General features: G+C 41.5%; 1 protein-coding gene across 4 annotated transcripts in view; it reads right to left on the reverse strand.

Moving 5' to 3' along the window:
- Positions 1-7,008: 7,008 nt before the first annotated feature.
- The window catches only part of VTI1A (vesicle transport through interaction with t-SNAREs 1A), a 273,725-nt gene continuing 262,099 nt past the window's right edge, over positions 7,009-18,634 (reverse strand). For 2 of the 4 annotated variants that reach the window (XM_027692101.1, XM_027692100.1), the window contains one exon: positions 7,009-18,443. In XM_027692101.1, the coding sequence (XP_027547902.1) occupies positions 18,350-18,443 (94 nt within the window). In that variant the 3' untranslated portion in view covers positions 7,009-18,349. The remainder of the gene's footprint in view (positions 18,444-18,634) is intronic. The other 2 variants (XM_027692103.1, XM_027692104.1) reach the window with 1 other exon arrangement.

Consider the following 18,634-nt stretch of genomic DNA (forward strand, 5'->3'; position numbering starts at 1 on the left):
TCTCTCCTAGTTTTCATCCTCAATCAGTGAACTCCCCAGACCAGGGCAGTCTTCCTTGGTTGTTTGGAAATACGCCAAGTATATAAAGTCTTATGATTCTGGGTCCATTATCTCCCCTTCCCCCCACCTCACCACAAATGGACTCTATTACTAATCATAACTCACAGCCAACATCACTTTAGTTTTAGAGAGGAAGATATTTTCAGCCTCGGGCAAAAGACTTCTAGTCTGATCATGAGAGATGCTGAAAGCTACGGGGGTTGCTGGCTCATAGCATCACTGAGGATGCAGTCCTTGGGGAGCAGCTTCCCTGCTCATCTAAGTTTTCTTTCATCCAAAATTCAGGCCTGCCCTGTCCCAGTTAGCTGAGTAAAATCTTTAAAAGAAAAGAATGGGTTTAGGTGCCTCTGGTGGTTTTGTTTTTTGGGTGCTGAGCACTGTGGAGGGACCTGCTTTCCAGAGATGGCTGAGCAACTTACTTTCTGAAGAAGAAGTCTCCTTACACTTCCCAAGCAGAGCACCCTGAAGTTCTGGAATCTGAAACATCAGGGAATCTTTTGAAAATTGTCATAAAACAATGTAGAACAAAAAATAACGTGAAAAATTTGTAGTTCTCATCAGATATAGTACTCGGTTCCACCTTCTATGCTACAAAAACCCCTTTTATTTTGGTATTTTGTAGCATTTGAAAATATTGAATAAACATTAGAAAGCAAAATTTTGCTTTGGCTGAGGTAGAGGTCTGCTACCTGTACTCTACTACTCTGCCCACTGCTTCCCCTTAAAGTCAGTGGAGGAAGCTCTCCCAGCACACCAACTCTGTGTGTTTGTGTACGGTTTACAGCTATATTTATATTCTCTTAATTACTTTGTATCACATACAGTTTTAAAAACTTTTTTAGTAACAAAGCTTACTAGCTCACTTTTGTCTTTCTTTTAAAAATAAACAACTTAAAAGAAGGCAAGATCAGAGGATTAAGTAAATTAATGAGAAAGATACTTAAAAGGCCTTCAAAGTCTCCTTCTTGCAACACTAGTATGTAGATTTCTTAAATAAGTAATCATGAGTTCGCAACTCAAATTATCACCACCATATATGTTAGGGAGGTCAGGCTCAGGATGTATGAAATTTGAACTCATCTCCATAAAAAGAGAGAAACCATGTTTGGCTTAATTTTCTTTTTCCTTTCACTGCATTTTCCCCTCAGTGGCTGGTGATGGCATTTCTATTTCCTGATTCAGTGTGGCAGGCATGCTTTGGGTTATTCAAAGAGAGGGAAGTGGTGCATCTTTATGCACAAGGTATAGGAAACACGGGGCAACATGACACTCAGCTGTTGGGAAAGGTGGGAAGAGCTCGGTCTCTGCAGCAGCTGGCAGGTGCCCACGTGTTGCTCCACAGGCACGGAGGGATGGGGAGACAGGGAGGGGATGCTCGAGCTGGAAAGAAACAGAAAACACAGATAGACACAACTGAGGCCAAGATTTGAAAGACAGACCATAAAGGCTACAGACGGATGTCTTAGCCAGGAGGCACAGAAAAGTATGAAAGGAAGAAGCAATTAGGAGTATTTGTCATAAGGAGCATTAGGGAAGAGAACAACTTTGACAACCTAACCTGTGGCATGTAGGCAACTTGCAGCTGGCTGTCACTGAAGCCAAGGTGCAAGAGGCACCATTTTGCAAAAAGATCCATCTTTTTCCCACTTAAATGACTGGAGAATACAGCAGCTCCGCACTCTGCAGGGCAGCACCTCCTCTCCTGCACGCTTACTTTTTGTTGGGTGGAAATACTCCAGGTTCTCACCTCTGAGCAGAAAGTAGGTGCCCTCCAGTAGCACCCAGTGAGCACTGCACTTCACACACCAGTCACAGGGGAGGGGTGGGGCTGAGAAGCCTGCATTTCGACGTCGGACACAGGTAACTATAAATGTTCTCCTCTCAACAAACAGGACAAAGTCTAAGGCTGGATGAGAGTTAAGAGCATGCAATGTTCTTTCCCCTGATTAGCAAAGGAACCTGTGCCCCGCATCAGTGGCATCCAGACCTTCTCTGCTTCCCCCTGCAGAGTAACCCTGTCGGCTGCATTCATCCCTGTCCTCCTTGGCAGGAATCTGGCAGGGCATGTCCTCAGCCTAATTTTAGGGATCTTGCTCTTGTATCTTTGATGCCTAGAGAAGAGACCTCAGCTCACTAACCTTCTAATTTCATTTCTCCAGATAAGAACAAAATTTACGTGGGACAAGTCTGGGCCTGGATGATGAAGCCCAGTGCTCCAGTGTTCATGAGCAGAGTTACATATGCTCCCAGCACCTCCTCTGAATTTGTCTGTGTGAATACCCTCCACCCTGTGAATACCCAACGTCTTCAAGTTAGTGTCTTAAAGAAGTGTGGAGTAACATCCCTGTTTCGGCTGATGGAAACATGTCCCAAAGTCCTCAGGACAAGGAGGCCCAACAATGGGAGAAAACAATTTCAACAAAATTTTTAATAGCATTTAGAAGTTCAATTATCTAAGATTTATGAGGAGGGCTTAGTCTTGGTTAAGAAAGAAAAAACAAAAACCATGATATTCCCAAAAATATTGTTGAAAAGGTATAAAATAAGATTAATGGTGAAGTAAGTGTATGTGTGTGGGTATGTGTATATAAGCACACTACAGAATTCTTTTATCTCATTGAAAGACATTTGATACTTATTAAAAGATTATTGCTTTAAGGCATATTTTGATTTTCTGCCTAAGACTGTGGAGAGTCTTGCTACTGAGATAATAACAAAGAAACCTTAAACATGAAAAAAAGTACCCACATGAAAGATAATATGTTCCCTATTAGTAGTGGTATCATTTTCAGTGGGATTGCTTGTCTCCAAATACAACAGAAGTTTAAAAGTAAAAGCCCATTTCCAGTAAAAAGAGACACCACACAGTAGTTTTGAACTTTTTTTTTTTTCTATTCAGAACTGCTGGTGTGTGATACTTCATTAAGCAGTTATTGTGACTATTTACTTCAAAAATGTATTTACAGTTTCAAGATCTGTGCTAAGGAGAATACAATCAACCATCCTGCATATATCAAGACAGAGAGAGTTGGACAAATCTATTAGACATGCCCCAACAATGCTTTTAAAACTACACTTTTTTCTGCTCTTAGATGAAAGCATTTTGGGGAGCCTAAGAGCAATCATGTGCAATTTTAGAGTGATTGAAACCTTTTAGAAACTTGTATATGTATTTGATGTACTTTTATATGTATATATTTGATGTGTATGTGTTTTTACTTCGGTGTTTCTAGTCTTGGTTTACAGCACCTTGCCTTCTGCCTTCAGACCTTGCAGAAAGCTGGAGAGTCAAGCCCAGTGTGGTAGAAGAATATTTCAGTCAATGAGATGGCACAACTGTAAATATAAGCTCCTTGCAGCCGCAAAACTGTTAGTTTAGAGGAGTAATTTAATTTTTATGGAAGATAACTAAAGACCATTTGAATTGATCTAGGTGCAGAAGTTGATAACCTTCTTCATGGGAAAGAAAAACAATTATGGCACATAAAACTAAATAAACAGCATGGAAGCAAAAGACAATCCCAAATTTACAGACCTTTTCTAGTGTACAATGTACTGAAGTTTAAATACCACATTAATAACCTCCTGAGTAGGGAGACATTTGAAATACATGCCTGATTAGTGAAATGACACATATAATTCATTTTCCTATGAGGATGTACAAATACATTATTTACTCAGAAGCATTTGCTCATTAAGATTTAGACAGATATTTTCTGTGTTTCGACCTACACCTATTTCAACAACATCCATCACTAGAATAACTGCACTCCCTGTATGAACATGTATATACTCATTTGTATGAACATTGATGAGCACGTTACGTGGAACACATTTAGAAGGAGAAAAATAAATAAATAAATGATTTTTTTTTCCTCACAGAACAGAAAGGTTAAGGGATCACTGACTGATGGAAGAAGTGCTTTGGCATTAGAGGAAGGCTGTAGATCAAGAAAATCTTATTTTAACAGCAAAATAAAATCTTTTACATTCAGTACTTGCTTTGTTTCATTCAGGACAGTACACATTAGAAAAGGGACACAGCCCCAGGATTGTAGCAACCCAAACTCCATTAAACATGCATGGGGAAGATTTCCAGCCTGCTGTGCAGGGAGTTACATGCCCAGGCTCTGTTAACAACAGTAATTGTGCATATAATTTCCTCTGCGTTGCTCTGAAAATTCACCCTACAGACTTTAGCTCCATGTCAAGTAACTCAGCAGCCATTTATTATAGTCTGAGGGCGGAAACCAGAACTTTGAAACTGCAGAATGGAAGTGGTCACCTTTGCTCCCCTCCCTTTCCCCCACTTTTTCCAGGCTCCACAAACAGAAGGGAAGCTCCAAGGACCAGGTCCCCAGACAAAGTGGAAGTGCATCTCCAAAGGATGCAGGGTATCCTGTGTGGCGATGGCTCCCTGTCTCTGGTCTGGGCTCTGCAGGTCTCATGGTGGTCCCTGTTGGGGTCAGCAGATGTCTGCTTGTGGTCAGACCTCTCTGGACCTTGGTTCCAGCTCTGGGGACCTTGCAGAGGCCTGGAGGGTGTAGTGCAAGTGTGGGTGGCCCATGGAGGAAAGGTAAAGCTGCAGTGTGGTGCAGGGTTCATACCCACAGGGCCCCAGAATGTGGGAGAGCTGGCAGCTCCCACATGGTAGGAACAAATAAACTTGCCTAAAGTGATGGACTGGAGGTGCTTCAATAGTGGGTCTGAATCAGGCTACTAAATCACGAGTGGCTGACCCCAGAGAAGGGGCTGGTGCTGAAGTCCTCACTAGGACAAAAGGTGCAAGTGAAGCTCTGAGAAGAAAAGTTTGCAGTAGGAAACTCAACTGAAAGCGCCCCGATACCAGGCACAACTGTGAGGCGTGCCAAGCACCCAGTGCTGCCCTGGAAAACTCAGAGTTTTATGGGGTCAGACCAAAGAACAAAACTTTCTGTCCTGGAAAAGCAGCAAAATGCCAAGCTGCCTTCCCTGGCAGACAAGCAATTAAAAGTTTGGCTCTATCTGCTCACAAAAGAGCGAAAGCAGAAAGTAAAATGGAAGCTAGATCTGAGACACTGCAGGGCAAGCCATGAAGGTAATTTGCCGTAGGAGACCACTGGGCTCCAGAAGATCTTTCAGTGAATTATGTTGAAAAAGATCATGCCCTGTCTAGTCCTCTGAACTTGGATACTAATTAAAAAAGTATACAAACTAGTCATCCACATAAGTACGTACACACTCAAGCATCCAAACCACCAGCCTGACTATGAAGCTAAAGAATTCCACCTTGTCCACCATTCTCCTCACCAAATCACCCCCTCAGCCGCTCTCAGCACCAGAAGGAAAGGACAAGAGGAAAAAGCAGAACAAAATCAAGATGTTCTTGGCACAGTGTGCCCACAAGGTTAGGCAGTGATGCACTAATGAATAAGGTTCTCCAGGGAACAATCCCACATCAGTAGGTAGAACAGCTAATCTAATAGTTTTCTTCCATATCTAAATTCTATAAAGGTGTAACTTGCAGCAGGGAGCATGTGATCACTCTTTGAATAAGCAGTGGGAGGGGAAAGGATACGTTTAATGGCCAAAATTAGTTTCCTTACACTGGTTTCCTGAGCTATTGTGTAGAATATGCAGCCTAAGAGTAGTGTGAGATTTTTTTTTCTTTTTTCTTTTTCTTTTTTTTTTTCCAATTTTTGATTTTGAATGGATACACATCAAATACACCCATCCCCCAGACACAAGAAAATTCTCGCCACATGCTTCTGTCCTCCAGACTTACACAGCATTTTATTGTATGGAACACATCAAAAGGGTTTGGTTCCCTTGTAAAAGTTTTACAGGAAAATCACTGAAGAGTACTGTAACTTTTTTTTTTTTTAAATTCAAAACTAGAACCAATATTCTGGATTCCCACACTTTGGTGTGGACTCAGAGAGAGCTGTGCTTTTCTGTACTGTTGAGCAGAAATACAGACCCTGTATAATTAGAATTGCAGTCATGGCCTGTGGGATCTAGTGATTTGGACATATTTTATTTAACCAGCTTAGTAAAAGGTAATATTCAGCAGCTGTGATCTATAGCAGAATTACAATTTTCAGGGTCAAGGAGGGATTTTGATATTAGGAGGTTGGGCAGAATTGCTGTAAAATCTCATGAGCTGTCGTTAAAAATAAATGAGAAAATAGGTTATCCAAGAGTCATTGTAAGGGAAAAATCAATAGGCAGTGTCTATTCACTTGGGCTATCAAAATCCTTGAAATTTGAACAAAAGTTTCACGTTTAGTGTGCTGTAGGTTTTGAAATGTAAGTGGTGAATGCTCTGTGGGTACAAATTCATTGTGCTGTGCATTCAAACAAGGAGAAACCCTTCTGAAGTTCTGGAGTTCTCTATTAAGACAGTACAGTTCCTTCGTCACTAAGGCAGACATGTAAAACAGTTGCCAGCAAAACTTCAGAAGCAATTTTAGCTAACTGATGACAAACTCTCTCTTGGAAATATATTGCATTTCTTTATCTCACCTTCCTCCTCTGGGGTTCCCTCCCACCTCTGGTTCTCAGTGGATGCAGGAAGGGGCTGCAGCCCTGGAGCCTGGGCAACTCTCTGCAAGCACACACGAAACTGCAAACGATGGAGTTTGGAAATAAGCATTATTGATAATTCGGAGCAGTACACATAATTGATATGGAAAGGGAGTATCATCCTCATTCAGAAACAATTAACTTCCCCCTCCAACACAGCAGTTCAAAGAAGACTCAGCCTTTTAAATATGAATGAGGAGAACTTCAAAATATGCAACTATTAGCTATTACAATATACACATGGAGTAGGATCTTATTTTTAATATTCTTGTAGCTACCAAATTTTAAGTGTGATGTGGATGCAGATGTGCAGGAGCCCAAGTTGTGTGGACTCCAATCAGTTAGAAGTGGGGAGGGGAAAATGAGAGGTTCGCACTGCTGTCTGATTGTATTATTTTATTTGAGCCACAGCCTGATACAACCCAAAAGTCCAGTTAATTCTTGGTTCAAGGCAGACAACTGAAACTTCACAGAACATACAAGAATTAGCAGAAAACACTCATTGCAAACCGACATCCAAAAAGAGAATCTTTGCTCAAAGCTCAACAACGCTGAGGAACTCAACAGACTCTTCTGCAGGAGCCCAATGAAGATTTGTACATTGTTAATTTGATTGGAGAAGGTGCATGTTAAATAGAAAAGAACTGAGTTTGTCACTGTCATCTGAATCCATTCAGTCAGTGCAACAAAGGTATATTTAACTAAAATATGAAACAGACTTGCTAACACCGCATTATTTTCTCAGGCTTACAAAGTTAAAAAAAAAATTAAACTGAATATAAATGACTTTGAGCATTTTTTATGACACCCACAGCCTAAGTGATCCAGATAATGTAATCTAACCATCATTAGAAACCATGAAATTACAATTCCTCTGGGATGGATATTTATCTCTCTGTTACATACAGAAAGGCGATTAATTAGTAGCTCTTTCGGTGTTTAACATTACTGTGTACCGAGGCTGATTAAAATCTAACTATAGAACAGCTATGATAGCTAACACGTAATCTGAGGAAAGTTTAGCTGGGGCACAAAGAAGCACCTTAAAAAGAAAACTTAAAAAATATCCTCTTAGAAGTAGGTAGCTTCAAAGCCAAAACCCAGGCATCCTTCTAATTTCTATTACACACAGTAATCATGACAATTACTGAGATTTCAAAAACCTCAATACTCAAAACAACTAACCCATGTCAAATATTTTTGCAAAGTGGTAAAATTCATAGAATACCCATTCATTTTCAAGAAGCGTATACAGAACACAGTCATGAAGGGAATCACACAGGACTGTCTTGAACGGCTTATTCTGAAATTTAAATGGGAGGGTTTGCTGGGGGGTGTGTGTGTGCCCTGTACGGACAGCACAGCACACACATGCTGTGTGGGCTAAATTCATATTTCTGGTGTAATTTCACTGGCTCATGTGGAATGCACCAAGGATGTGTCAATGTGTGTGCACAGACAGTTTCCTCCAGGATCTCACGAGGGACAAGAGGACATGGATAATTTCATTTTGGGAGGAGTAAACAGAGGTAACTCTAGCAGGTTTGATTCCTGCACAGAGCGTTCCTACTGTGATTAAAAATATTGGAGGAATTTCATGCAAGGGCAGCTGAAAAATTCCCAATTCACTAGTCCTTATTTTGAAAATAATTTCTTACTTTGATGTCAATGTACCTAGGTACGGGAACCTATAGGTTTGGACTGGTTGAGAAGAGGGAAGAAACTTTAAAAGCATATGTGAACAGCTCAGCAAAAAGTCCAAGGTAACCCTGGTTATATTTAATTTTTTGAAGCTATCAGCTGAGACCACAAAGCAGTATTGGTCATAGATGTATTTTAGCAAGGGCACACAGAAAGAAATTGAAAGTACTTTTAAAATGTAGTGTAAAGAAAGGACACTTTACCACCCTCACAGCCCCCCAGTTTAGGTCCCAATGAACTGAGCCACTGATTCCTAATCCTCTCCATGGCATCGAGTATTGTGTAGATGCTGCTCTCTTCTGGCTGCCTACACAAATTTTAATATGCAAAATATTAATAAAAAGTGAAATAAAAGGCTGAGATTAATCACAGATGGTCTCAATGTGCTGAGAGCAATGGAGGCACCTCTGAGGCCTCACTGGGGAGAGGTGGCCTATACACAGCCACCTCATAGTTCTGATCCTACATCACACTGACCAGGACCTCCTCCAAAATTCCCCCCCCCGTTCTTCCTCAAGACCTCACTCAGGATGGCCCAAGTTCATGTTTGGAGGCCAAGGGAAGGCACATTCTTATTTTTCAGGCTTGAGATGGGCAGCACTGTCTATGGTGGGCACCTGCCAGCTGAACCATGTGGGGCATGGGGCACAACTGGTGATGCTGTGGGGGTTGTGCAGTTGGCCATTTTGCACTTCATGACAACGTGAATATCAACAGCTCAATTCTGTATTCTTACAAAAACAACTGAAACTCAGCGAGAAGATTTAAAAAAAAAAAATAGAAAAAAAATGAAAAAACATAAACTCTCAAGTGACCATTGCACCAGGACAAGGATCTTTGAGCCTACCCAGCGCAACCAAGCTGTCAAACCAAGTATATTAGTGGTCACACCACCCCTGCTCTGGAGAGAGCAGAGGAGGAGCAAGATTCCTTTGAATAAGTTGGAGGTAGGAAATCAGAAGTCACCAAGGCATCCCACTGCTCCACTGCAGGATGCAACAGGATAGGACATTACTGGGGTTCAAGATGACCTCATCGTGGTTGACTTCTTTCTGCTTTCTAGCTCCATGCTACACACGTGTCCCTGTCAGGCACCTCTGACCACCCTTTCTGCAGATTTCCTCAGGCAGATCTAATGGCCCTGAAGGGTCAGTCCTGTGCTTCAGAGGAGGTGCCACACTTACTGCTCCCTCCATTCATCTCATCTGTCCATGTGGTAATGTCATGTAACTGTTGTCTGTCTGAGAAAGAGCTGCTCTGAGGGCAGCTAGGACCTATGGGTAGTGCGAGTTTAGACTGTCCAAGTCACCAGTCCAAGCTGCAGGATAGTTCAGGCACTACTACAACATCTCATCCTAGAGACAGAGGAAATCAGCCAACACAGACCTAGACCCACACCAATTGTCATCCTTCTTAAGGTTTCTTCTTAAAAGATAAAATTAATCTCCAACTCAAAGGGCAACATCTGGCTATGTTCAATGTCCCTGGAGCTAGACTGATCATGCAGCTGGACACAAGGCTGGGGATGAAGCCTTATGAAGGTAAGAAGTGTTGTCCCTGTGAGAGACCAGCTGCTTTGGTGGCCGGGGACGTGCACTCTGTGCCTGGTGTTTGTGGTGGCACTGGTTTGCTTCTGCTGTGGGAAGGGGAGGAAGTGCAGTCCTCACAGCATCTGCAGGACTCGCAGGGATATCTGTTACAATTCATTAAGTAGTCCTCTAAGAAGTTACAATAATAACATTTCAACAGAGTTTCCAGAGGGAGTCTCAGAAACTACAGGAAAAGCTGACAAGTTTCAATCCATTTATCAAAGCACTCCAAGACAGATGAAACAGCAGAGCTGCTTAGTGAGGAATGTCTCTCTTTCTGGGTGTCCAGAGCATTTGAGTAAATAAAAAGCTCTTTAAAAATAAGTCAATACAATGGAATCCCTTTTGCCTTTTGCCAGCACTTGTATTACACTTACACCCAAATGACCCTCCTACCTATAATACTGCAGCATTTACATACACATCAAATGGGTGCTTTTCACTTACATAATACATTTAATCCAAGGATTACAGAGCACACAATATATTAAACATTACAACACCTCGTGAGGTAGGTTAGCATTAATGAAGTTGTGGTAGGTAAACTGAGGCACAGACCAACTTTATTACTTGCCTGTGGTCCACAGCCCATCAGTGGAAAAGTCATTAAGACGCTGTTCAAACAGGAGACACACATATGCACCTACTTGTATGGGTAAAATAGACTAATCCACGTGATCTAAAGCAACCTGAACTGCTCATCTGGAGACACTCAGGTCTTGATTTTCTGAGGGCAGGAGTACAAAAGGCAAATAAGGAGAAGACAAAAAGAACAGAAAGCAAATATTTGCTGTTAGAAATACTTTTTTTTTTTGTATGCCAAACTGCGTATACAAAACAAGAGGCATCCAAACCTGAAGGACGCTTCAGATGCTGGTCTCCAATAATTTGATTTTCTCAGTAAAGATTTTTCTAGACCTGCAACAGGGGTTTTGTTAGGTTTTTGTTCAATAAAGTCGGTTTATATTTAGCTTTCATATAGCAGAGAAAAAAAATAAATCTTTGGTTAAGGTCTTTGAGCCAAGCATCTAGGATGAAATTTTCAAAAGCACTCAACAGTGGCTTTTGAAAATAGAATTAGGCTAGTTGCTGAGACAATCTTCGAAAGCCACCCCCTACCTCCTTTAGCATTTTAACTGAGCTGATTTCCTTGGTGATGGTACTGTTCCCTGTTTTAGTCTCCCCACCTCATGGCCTTCACCAATGTTGCTAAGCCAAGCTGGATTTAAAGCCAGGAAGGCAAGCAGGAGACTGGGTGATGTGGGAGCCTGTGGTCATGACCTCCCCAGCGTGTCTGCTGCCCCAGAGTGGTGTAGCTGGACACAGGGATGCTCCTTGGGTGGCTCCCACTTTGCAGCCAGCCTTTGTTCTCTTTGTAGGAGCACTGGCTAATAGAGGTGTACACCCTTCGCCTGATGGTTAGGTGAGGCTATAATTACCTCAGTAATAAGGTCTGATTCTTCCCTGCTCTGCACCTCCTTGGCTGGTCAGGAATACTTGTCTAAAATGGGTGCAAAATGCCACCAGATCAGAAAGATGACATTTTACATCAATGGAAATGACCAGGTGTAAGGAACAAAGGCCTACATAACAATGCTCTCAACTCTGTTGTCCTTTAATTAAGTAGTTCCTCCAGCAATGACACTAATGAGGCCTTGTTTCCTCGGGGTTGGATTCTCTAGTATCTAAATGGGATGTGAGCTTTTCCTGGGGAGAGAGGCATTTATAATTTCTCCCTCCCAGGTAGTGTCCAATTTGGGTGGATGTCAAGCTGCAGCCTTTCTCTTGGTGGGGATGCCAGTGGGATGTCTCTCCCCTTGGCTGCTTTTTTTCCTGAAACCAATAGGAATTTTTGAGTGCTCTGCTCGTCTATTACATATGCCTGAATTTGGTCAAAGTCTCAAAGTTAGCAGGAGATGGGAAGACAAATTCATCAAATGAGACAGAGCAAAGGCATAAGCATGTTTCTACTAAGAAGAGAAGGCTAAATACTATTTTTACTTAAAAGCAATTTTCTAGTGCTGTGGTAAACTCACAGGGTATTTTTTTGCTGCTTTGGTAGGCATGCCTGGCTGCAACTCCTTCAAGTAGTGTCAGTAAAAGGAGAACATACAGACAAATGCATGCAGGAAAGGCATGCAGCTCAGGCAAGAGGCAATGTTACTTAGCTGGGTGCAGAAGAGAACTGGAAAGTTCATTAAATCCACAGAAGCAGATCATGTTAACTGGAGACAGTGCTGACTGGACAAGGTCATGGGTCTGAACGGAGAATGCAACTGAACAAAGAAGCAGCAATAGAAGGTTTTCTTTGGGTTTGGTCCAGGAGAGCAGTCACAACATGGCAGCCAGCAGGAAGCACGCACCATAACGCTGGCAATGCAGGCTTGGCAGCATTATTGACCTCTCTGGCCACAGGACAGCAGGGACAGGCTGCTTTCCTGTACAGTGTTTAATGGCTCTGAACTGCTTAGGACCCTTTAAAATGTGTAAAACTTTCACTTTCCAACAGTGCTCTGTGGCAGGACAGACATCCAGCTAACCCTTTCACTTTCATGCTCCTGAATATCCCATTAATGAACAGGCACTGGCCTCACTGGAAACCTTGGCTGGCAGACTCTACATCCTTCATCAGTTATACCACCACCACAACCCAGTATCTCTTCTTGTGATAAGGCCAAGGCTAAAAGCACCGAGGGAGCACCCAGGCTGCACTCCCAGAATTGCAAGATAAGTCTGCAGCAGTTCACCAAAACACCGCAGTGCCTGCATGGTGGGGAGGTACCACCTGTGGATAATACAGCTCCTCACACTTAGCCTACCCCACGGAATAAGAAGCATTTGTAGGTTACGTAGAGTTTTTAAAAAAATTTTTGCTGCCTGGGGAAAAGCAGACTGTTCTCAGATCCACTCCAGGATGCCTCTCCAACTGCAGACACCATTTTACTTATACTTGGGCACAACAGTCCCTCAAGCAGGTTTTCTGACATGAAGAGGTAATCACGTCTATGTGTTTATGGGAAACAGAGAGCTGCACAGACCGAGGGCTGGGAGCTCCCCCTTTCTGGGTCTGTCCCTGTTGAACTTGTCTGGCATGAGATGGAGATAGAAGCATAGGTCCCAACAGTACCGACCTGTTACGGCCCATACCTTCAGGAAAAGTCCAAGGAACTACCAGCAGACCTTCTGGAGCAACAGATCAATATGGAGCTTGGTATCAGCTGAGCCGTTATTCATGCCAAAGGCAGTTGTTTGGATGAAGGGATAAAGAGTGCACAAGTTCACTGGTTCTCAGTATATAAGTTCTTTTTTCCCCTCCCTCTCCTGTAGATGCCTTCATTATTTAAGTGTGACAAATAAAGCACGGCAGTTGAGGATGCTAAAATGCTTTTCACCATGCATCTCTGTTTCCTGACACGCACAGAGCCGGGACAGTGCACCCACGTCAGGCTGTGGGTACGTCAAGGAGCCAGTGTGCTGCTCTGGCCGCTGCGGCCAAAGGCTGTTCAAGGCATATGATAACACCCATTGCCAGGGAGTAGTTGATAAAATATTCACCTGCTACATGCCTCTTCCCCCACGTGACTCCAGAAGTGACAAATTATCCCAAGGAAGCGCGAGGGAGCTTTGCCGACTAGGGTTTGCTCTGCAGCATCCCACGATACGTCATCACACCTCGCTCGCCGTCTCTGCCATCAGCCCTACATAGGGACCCACCGTAAATGCTGAATGCAAACTGCATTCAGATGTATTGAGTAAGAAAAGATCAAAGACTGACTATTATAAAGCAAAGGAAGCCTAACATGTACCCTGCCTTTGACTGTTTCCTTTTTTACCATCTTAAAATTCTCCTGAAGCTTCTCCTTCCGTAAGAGGATTATTTACAACTGAAACTACACAGAGAAAATATACTTAGAGATAAATACTTCTCCTATAAAAAGTAGCAGTTATTTTTATCTGTTTCAAACCAAAACATGGTTTTGTACAAAAACAAAAAAAATGCCAAAACACATGCTGTCCCCTCCAAAAAAAAAAAAAAGAAGCCTGAGCCCACATCCTCCTGAAGTTTATCATAAGCTGTCAAGTTGCTAAAAACAGAACCATGCAAGTCATTACCGCAGCTAACAACTTTACTGGGGATCCACATGTAGCTCTTTCCCCCCTACAAAGTCCTACCAGATTTTGAAATGTGAGTGGTGCAGTTCAAAACAAAAAAAGAAAGGGACATGGATTTTTTTATTTAGGATGCGTGCAAAAGTGGTTCATTTACGACTTTTTTTAAAAAAAAAAAAGTGGACATAAATATTTATGATTGGAAATTTCATTATTTAAAATTATTCTATAAATTTGCTAGTAACTCGAAGATGAATGCCTGCTGTACAGTTTGCAAATTAAGTACCATTATTTTTCTCTTCTGCACTTGAATATTACTCACAGCTAAAGTCATTTAAAGGGGTTAACATCAGCCTTAATTAAATATTAAAGTGTGCCTGTACCTGCTGCTATTGTTGCCCTTAGAATAAGATATAACCTATTTTTGACAAGTTTTCATCTTTCTCTGTGGAAGACGCTACATGAAACCAAATCAGTGGCAAAGAGGAGGGTAATGAATAATCTATTTCATATTCCAGCAGTACCCAGAGCTCTGAGTGGAAAAATATTCAGTCAGATGATAGTACGAGGCTGCTGAGGTACCACATGACGCAGCTAATGTTTAAATAATAATAATAATAATAAAAAAAAGCGATAAACAAATCATTAGCCCTTAACAGTTGTTTAATGCAATTTGTTAATGAACGTAATGGTGGGGACTAATAATGAAAGAAAATAAAAACGTCTAAACAGGCGCCAAGTTGCCAGTGATGCTCAATTATTTCCTTGTCAAGTTTTTATGATTTAATGAGCTCCTCTGGGACTGACGGCTGTCAGTCAGTCGTGACTTTTTGACACCATTACAACTTCAAATACAGCAGCAGGCAGGCTGTTTTCCTCGGATTTGAAATACTGAAATGATCTGACAGGTTTAAAGAAAAGATGTGCAAAAAAAAAAGGAGAGAGAGAGAGAAAGAGAGAAAGAGAGAGAGACACAGTTGCTTTTTCTTTTCTTTTTTTTTTTTTCTTCTATGGGGCAGACAATCTCTGGATGCTGTTTGGTAATGAAAACCCAATCACAGAGGTCATTATCTGATGAGGTTTTCTTGGAACTGGCAGGGTTTTTTTTCTTTATTTCTTTACTTAATGATAACCCTCGATGGGTTTGCCCCGCATGGGATGGTCAGAGCCGCACAATTTTGTTCACCATTAATTTCAGCCTTTGAAGCTCAGAGCTCTGAAGCAGCAGCAAAGAAAACCCCCCACCAAGCTGGCTCCAAAATAAGACAATCCAGCCTGCCTTAAACAGAATAGCAAATGGCCTCCCATCCCAGAGATGAGAACTGACGTCAGTCAAGCTACATTTTCTGATATTTCCCCAAAACGTATAGCATTTAAAACCCTTTAAAACTTAAGAGTCTTTAATTAAATTGCTTTTGATTTTGTATCAGTGCAGAATTAGTTTATTTATTCTGTGAGCCCAGCTGTTTAGCAAGGATGAATTTCGCACACAGCACCGTGCGTGCGTTTTTTAATTTGTCATTTCTCCACAAAGGCTGGCAACATTAGAAACATTTTGCTCTTTGAGGTTTACATTTGTAAGCACTTGGATTCATTCAGAGATGTGCTATAGATGCAACCAAACTAGTTCAGGGGAAGTGTGGACCTGGGGGTGTCACCCTACCTGTGGGTGGTTCGGGCTGTGTTCTCAGTCGAAGTCACTCAGTCCCCACCAAAATGTGTGGATTTGGTACATCTCACCCCCACACTTCCTGAGCTGGATAAAAAGGGGAGAGTGAAGAGTAATATCGTGTTTTGAAGAGTGTAATGTCCACTCGAGCACTATTTTACATGTGGGGAGTACTCGAGGATGCAAAGCAGGCACAGAGGAGTTATTAACAGGTTAGCAAGAGAAACATAGCGATGGTGGGCTCATCAAAAGTGAAGATGAAGGCTTTGCGTGGCAGTCTCTCTCTCTCCCTCATTTCTATCTGAGTGGATGTATCTGATGTGACACTATGCCCTAGATTTATACTGGGATAAGGAAAACTAGCTTCCTTTCAGCTTTTTGCTGATTCCAGCAGGTGGCTAGATAGAGGGCAAAACCTAGTCATAGGTCACTGCTAAGATCAGTAGTCATGAATCAATTCCCATGATAGTTAAATTATTGAGGCAACGCGGAGAATGTCTAGGCAACAGACGGAGCTTAAGATTTCCTTCTTGACAGTTTTCTGCTTTACAGAATATGCATCTCCTAATTTGCCGAGGAGAGGATAAATATCTCCTAATGCTGCCAGGCTTCATCCTAATTTGTCTGAAGTCAGCTCAGTGCCATCACTCGAAGCTAACGGCGAGAGCTCTGCTTACACAACCCAAAGTGCTTAGTTTGAGTGCACATTGTGACTGAAGGCTGGTAGCTGAACACCCAAATCTTTCTGTGTCTGAAAGCCACATGGTATATGCCACACACTTCACAAGGATGAAAGGGGAGGATGCCACAGGAGGTGGCCAGGAGGGTCCCATGACCCTGTGACAGTGCAGGGCCATCAAGGTGAGGAGCTGAACATGACTGAGCTGTGCTGCACAGAACACCACCTCCTGAAACCGTGGGTCTGCATTACCCAGGAACTTTTGTACCAGCACAATCCTACAGCCACTGACATGAGCTGGTAGGGAAACCTGGCACATAAACCACTTCTAAACTTTGTTGTGAGTTGCATGTAATACACAGACACCAGAACTGACCATACATACTTAATTCGTTTCAATGAATAACATTTTTCCTGTGCATCCTTTCATTCTACATTTATCACCATCTTTCTATGTCTTAGATGTGGCATCAGCACCACAACCTTTTAACTATTTGTTTTTTCCATGTAGAGAAAACAGGGGACACATTTAGGGCTAAAATCAACTCCCAGATGTTTATCTCAAAACCAGCTCCTAAGGAGCACAGCAAGTCAGCAGAGACGACAGGGATGCCAAACCCCCAAAAATACTAAGGCACACATGAGAATTCGGTGCTGCCTAATGTGGGGGGGAATTTAACACTCAGCAGCTTTTTGTTTATTTGAATATCTTTCTGAAAAGATTTCATGGCTGGAGTTCAAGGGCTTAAAATTCCTCTAAATTTGTAATATTTGTAAGGGATTGCAAATAATGAATTTAAAAGTTATCATGAAAATTACTTTATCATATCACCAGCAATAGACCTTTGTTGGAATTGTTAGCTTAATTATAAGCCAAATGACCTTAACCTGTCTATAGGAGAAACACAGCCAATAGGAAAAGAGAAACAGCTCATTTACACACAGGTAGATGAAACTGTGATATATTATATTAACTAAAAGCATGTATAAATTAACATTTTTACAGTTTCTGTTTAAAAAGGGGAATATCACATCAGAATTTAATACACTTCAAATATTTCCAACATGCAGTCTCAACACAGTCAGGCCAATATTAAAAATCTAGATTTTTGTTTAATGCACTATAATCACACATTTGTCACTGAACTATTACTTAGGATTTCTTTTCAATCAGCAACAAATAGATAAGAATCTTTATATGTCTTCATTTAGGGCCTAGTGTGTATGCTTATCAGTACATATATCAACAATGGAAGATTTAAAAGAGATTCAACAGATGGGCTGTGGTCACAACTACATTTTAGGTAAGTGATGCATTTTCATGATCTTGATGAAAGTGGAATTGCTTTGAATAAGCAGAAAAGAAAGCCTAATTTTAAATAAAAAAATTGTTAAATTGAGTATTGGATTCACATCAGATTTTAAACATCATCCTAAGGTTGCTCTCTTTCTAAAACTGGCTACTGTTCTTAACCAAGTTACATCTATTACGATAATGCATGATCAGGAGTTAGTCATAGGAGACAGGTTCACTTTCTACGTCATTTGGTCTTTGCTTTACTTATATGCTATATAACAGAGAGTCAGATACTGCTTGATATTTGTACACCCCTCATAGCACAAGAAAAGTGCAGAAACCCCTCTTCCCTTGCTAAACTCTGGCAACTTACAGACTAATTGTCTGGCCTTGAATTCAACACACATTAAGTCTTTTTATACCAGAACAAGCCCTCACTCCAACAAATATTAATATCCTGAAAACACTCAGATAAAGACAAAAAATGTAAGAAAATAATAGCCCCACATGCCATCAGCTATGCCATCAATAATACAAAATATTTTACACCACTTGCACCTGAGTTGAAGAGTGGAAAAGAGAGGGAGACTCTGTCAGTGCAAGAGAATGATTCATGTGACCACTTTGTCTTAATTACTGAGAACAAGCAGTTTGCTGCTGTTTAGTGAAGAACAAAGATATCAGCGTCCCCTGACAGAAAAAAAAATAGCCATCATGGTGGTGAAGATGATGATGACTGCCAGAACAACGATCAAAATCCGGTTTTGGATGATCCTGGAAAAAAGCAGAAGAGACAAAAACCCCCAGTGAATAAAACAAAATAAAACAAAATAGCAGAATATATATGTAAAATCATAAAACAAGGAACACAAACATACTGGAGAAAAGACACATGCCCACAAATTCAGGATTTTCTCTACTATTTTGTGTATCTTGATTATTTTTTACTTCTCCCAATTTCCACT

This window comes from Neopelma chrysocephalum, unplaced genomic scaffold, assembly GCF_003984885.1.
Source record: "Neopelma chrysocephalum unplaced genomic scaffold, ASM398488v2 Primary Assembly neopelma1_85, whole genome shotgun sequence".
NCBI classification, from domain to species: domain Eukaryota; kingdom Metazoa; phylum Chordata; class Aves; order Passeriformes; family Pipridae; genus Neopelma; species Neopelma chrysocephalum.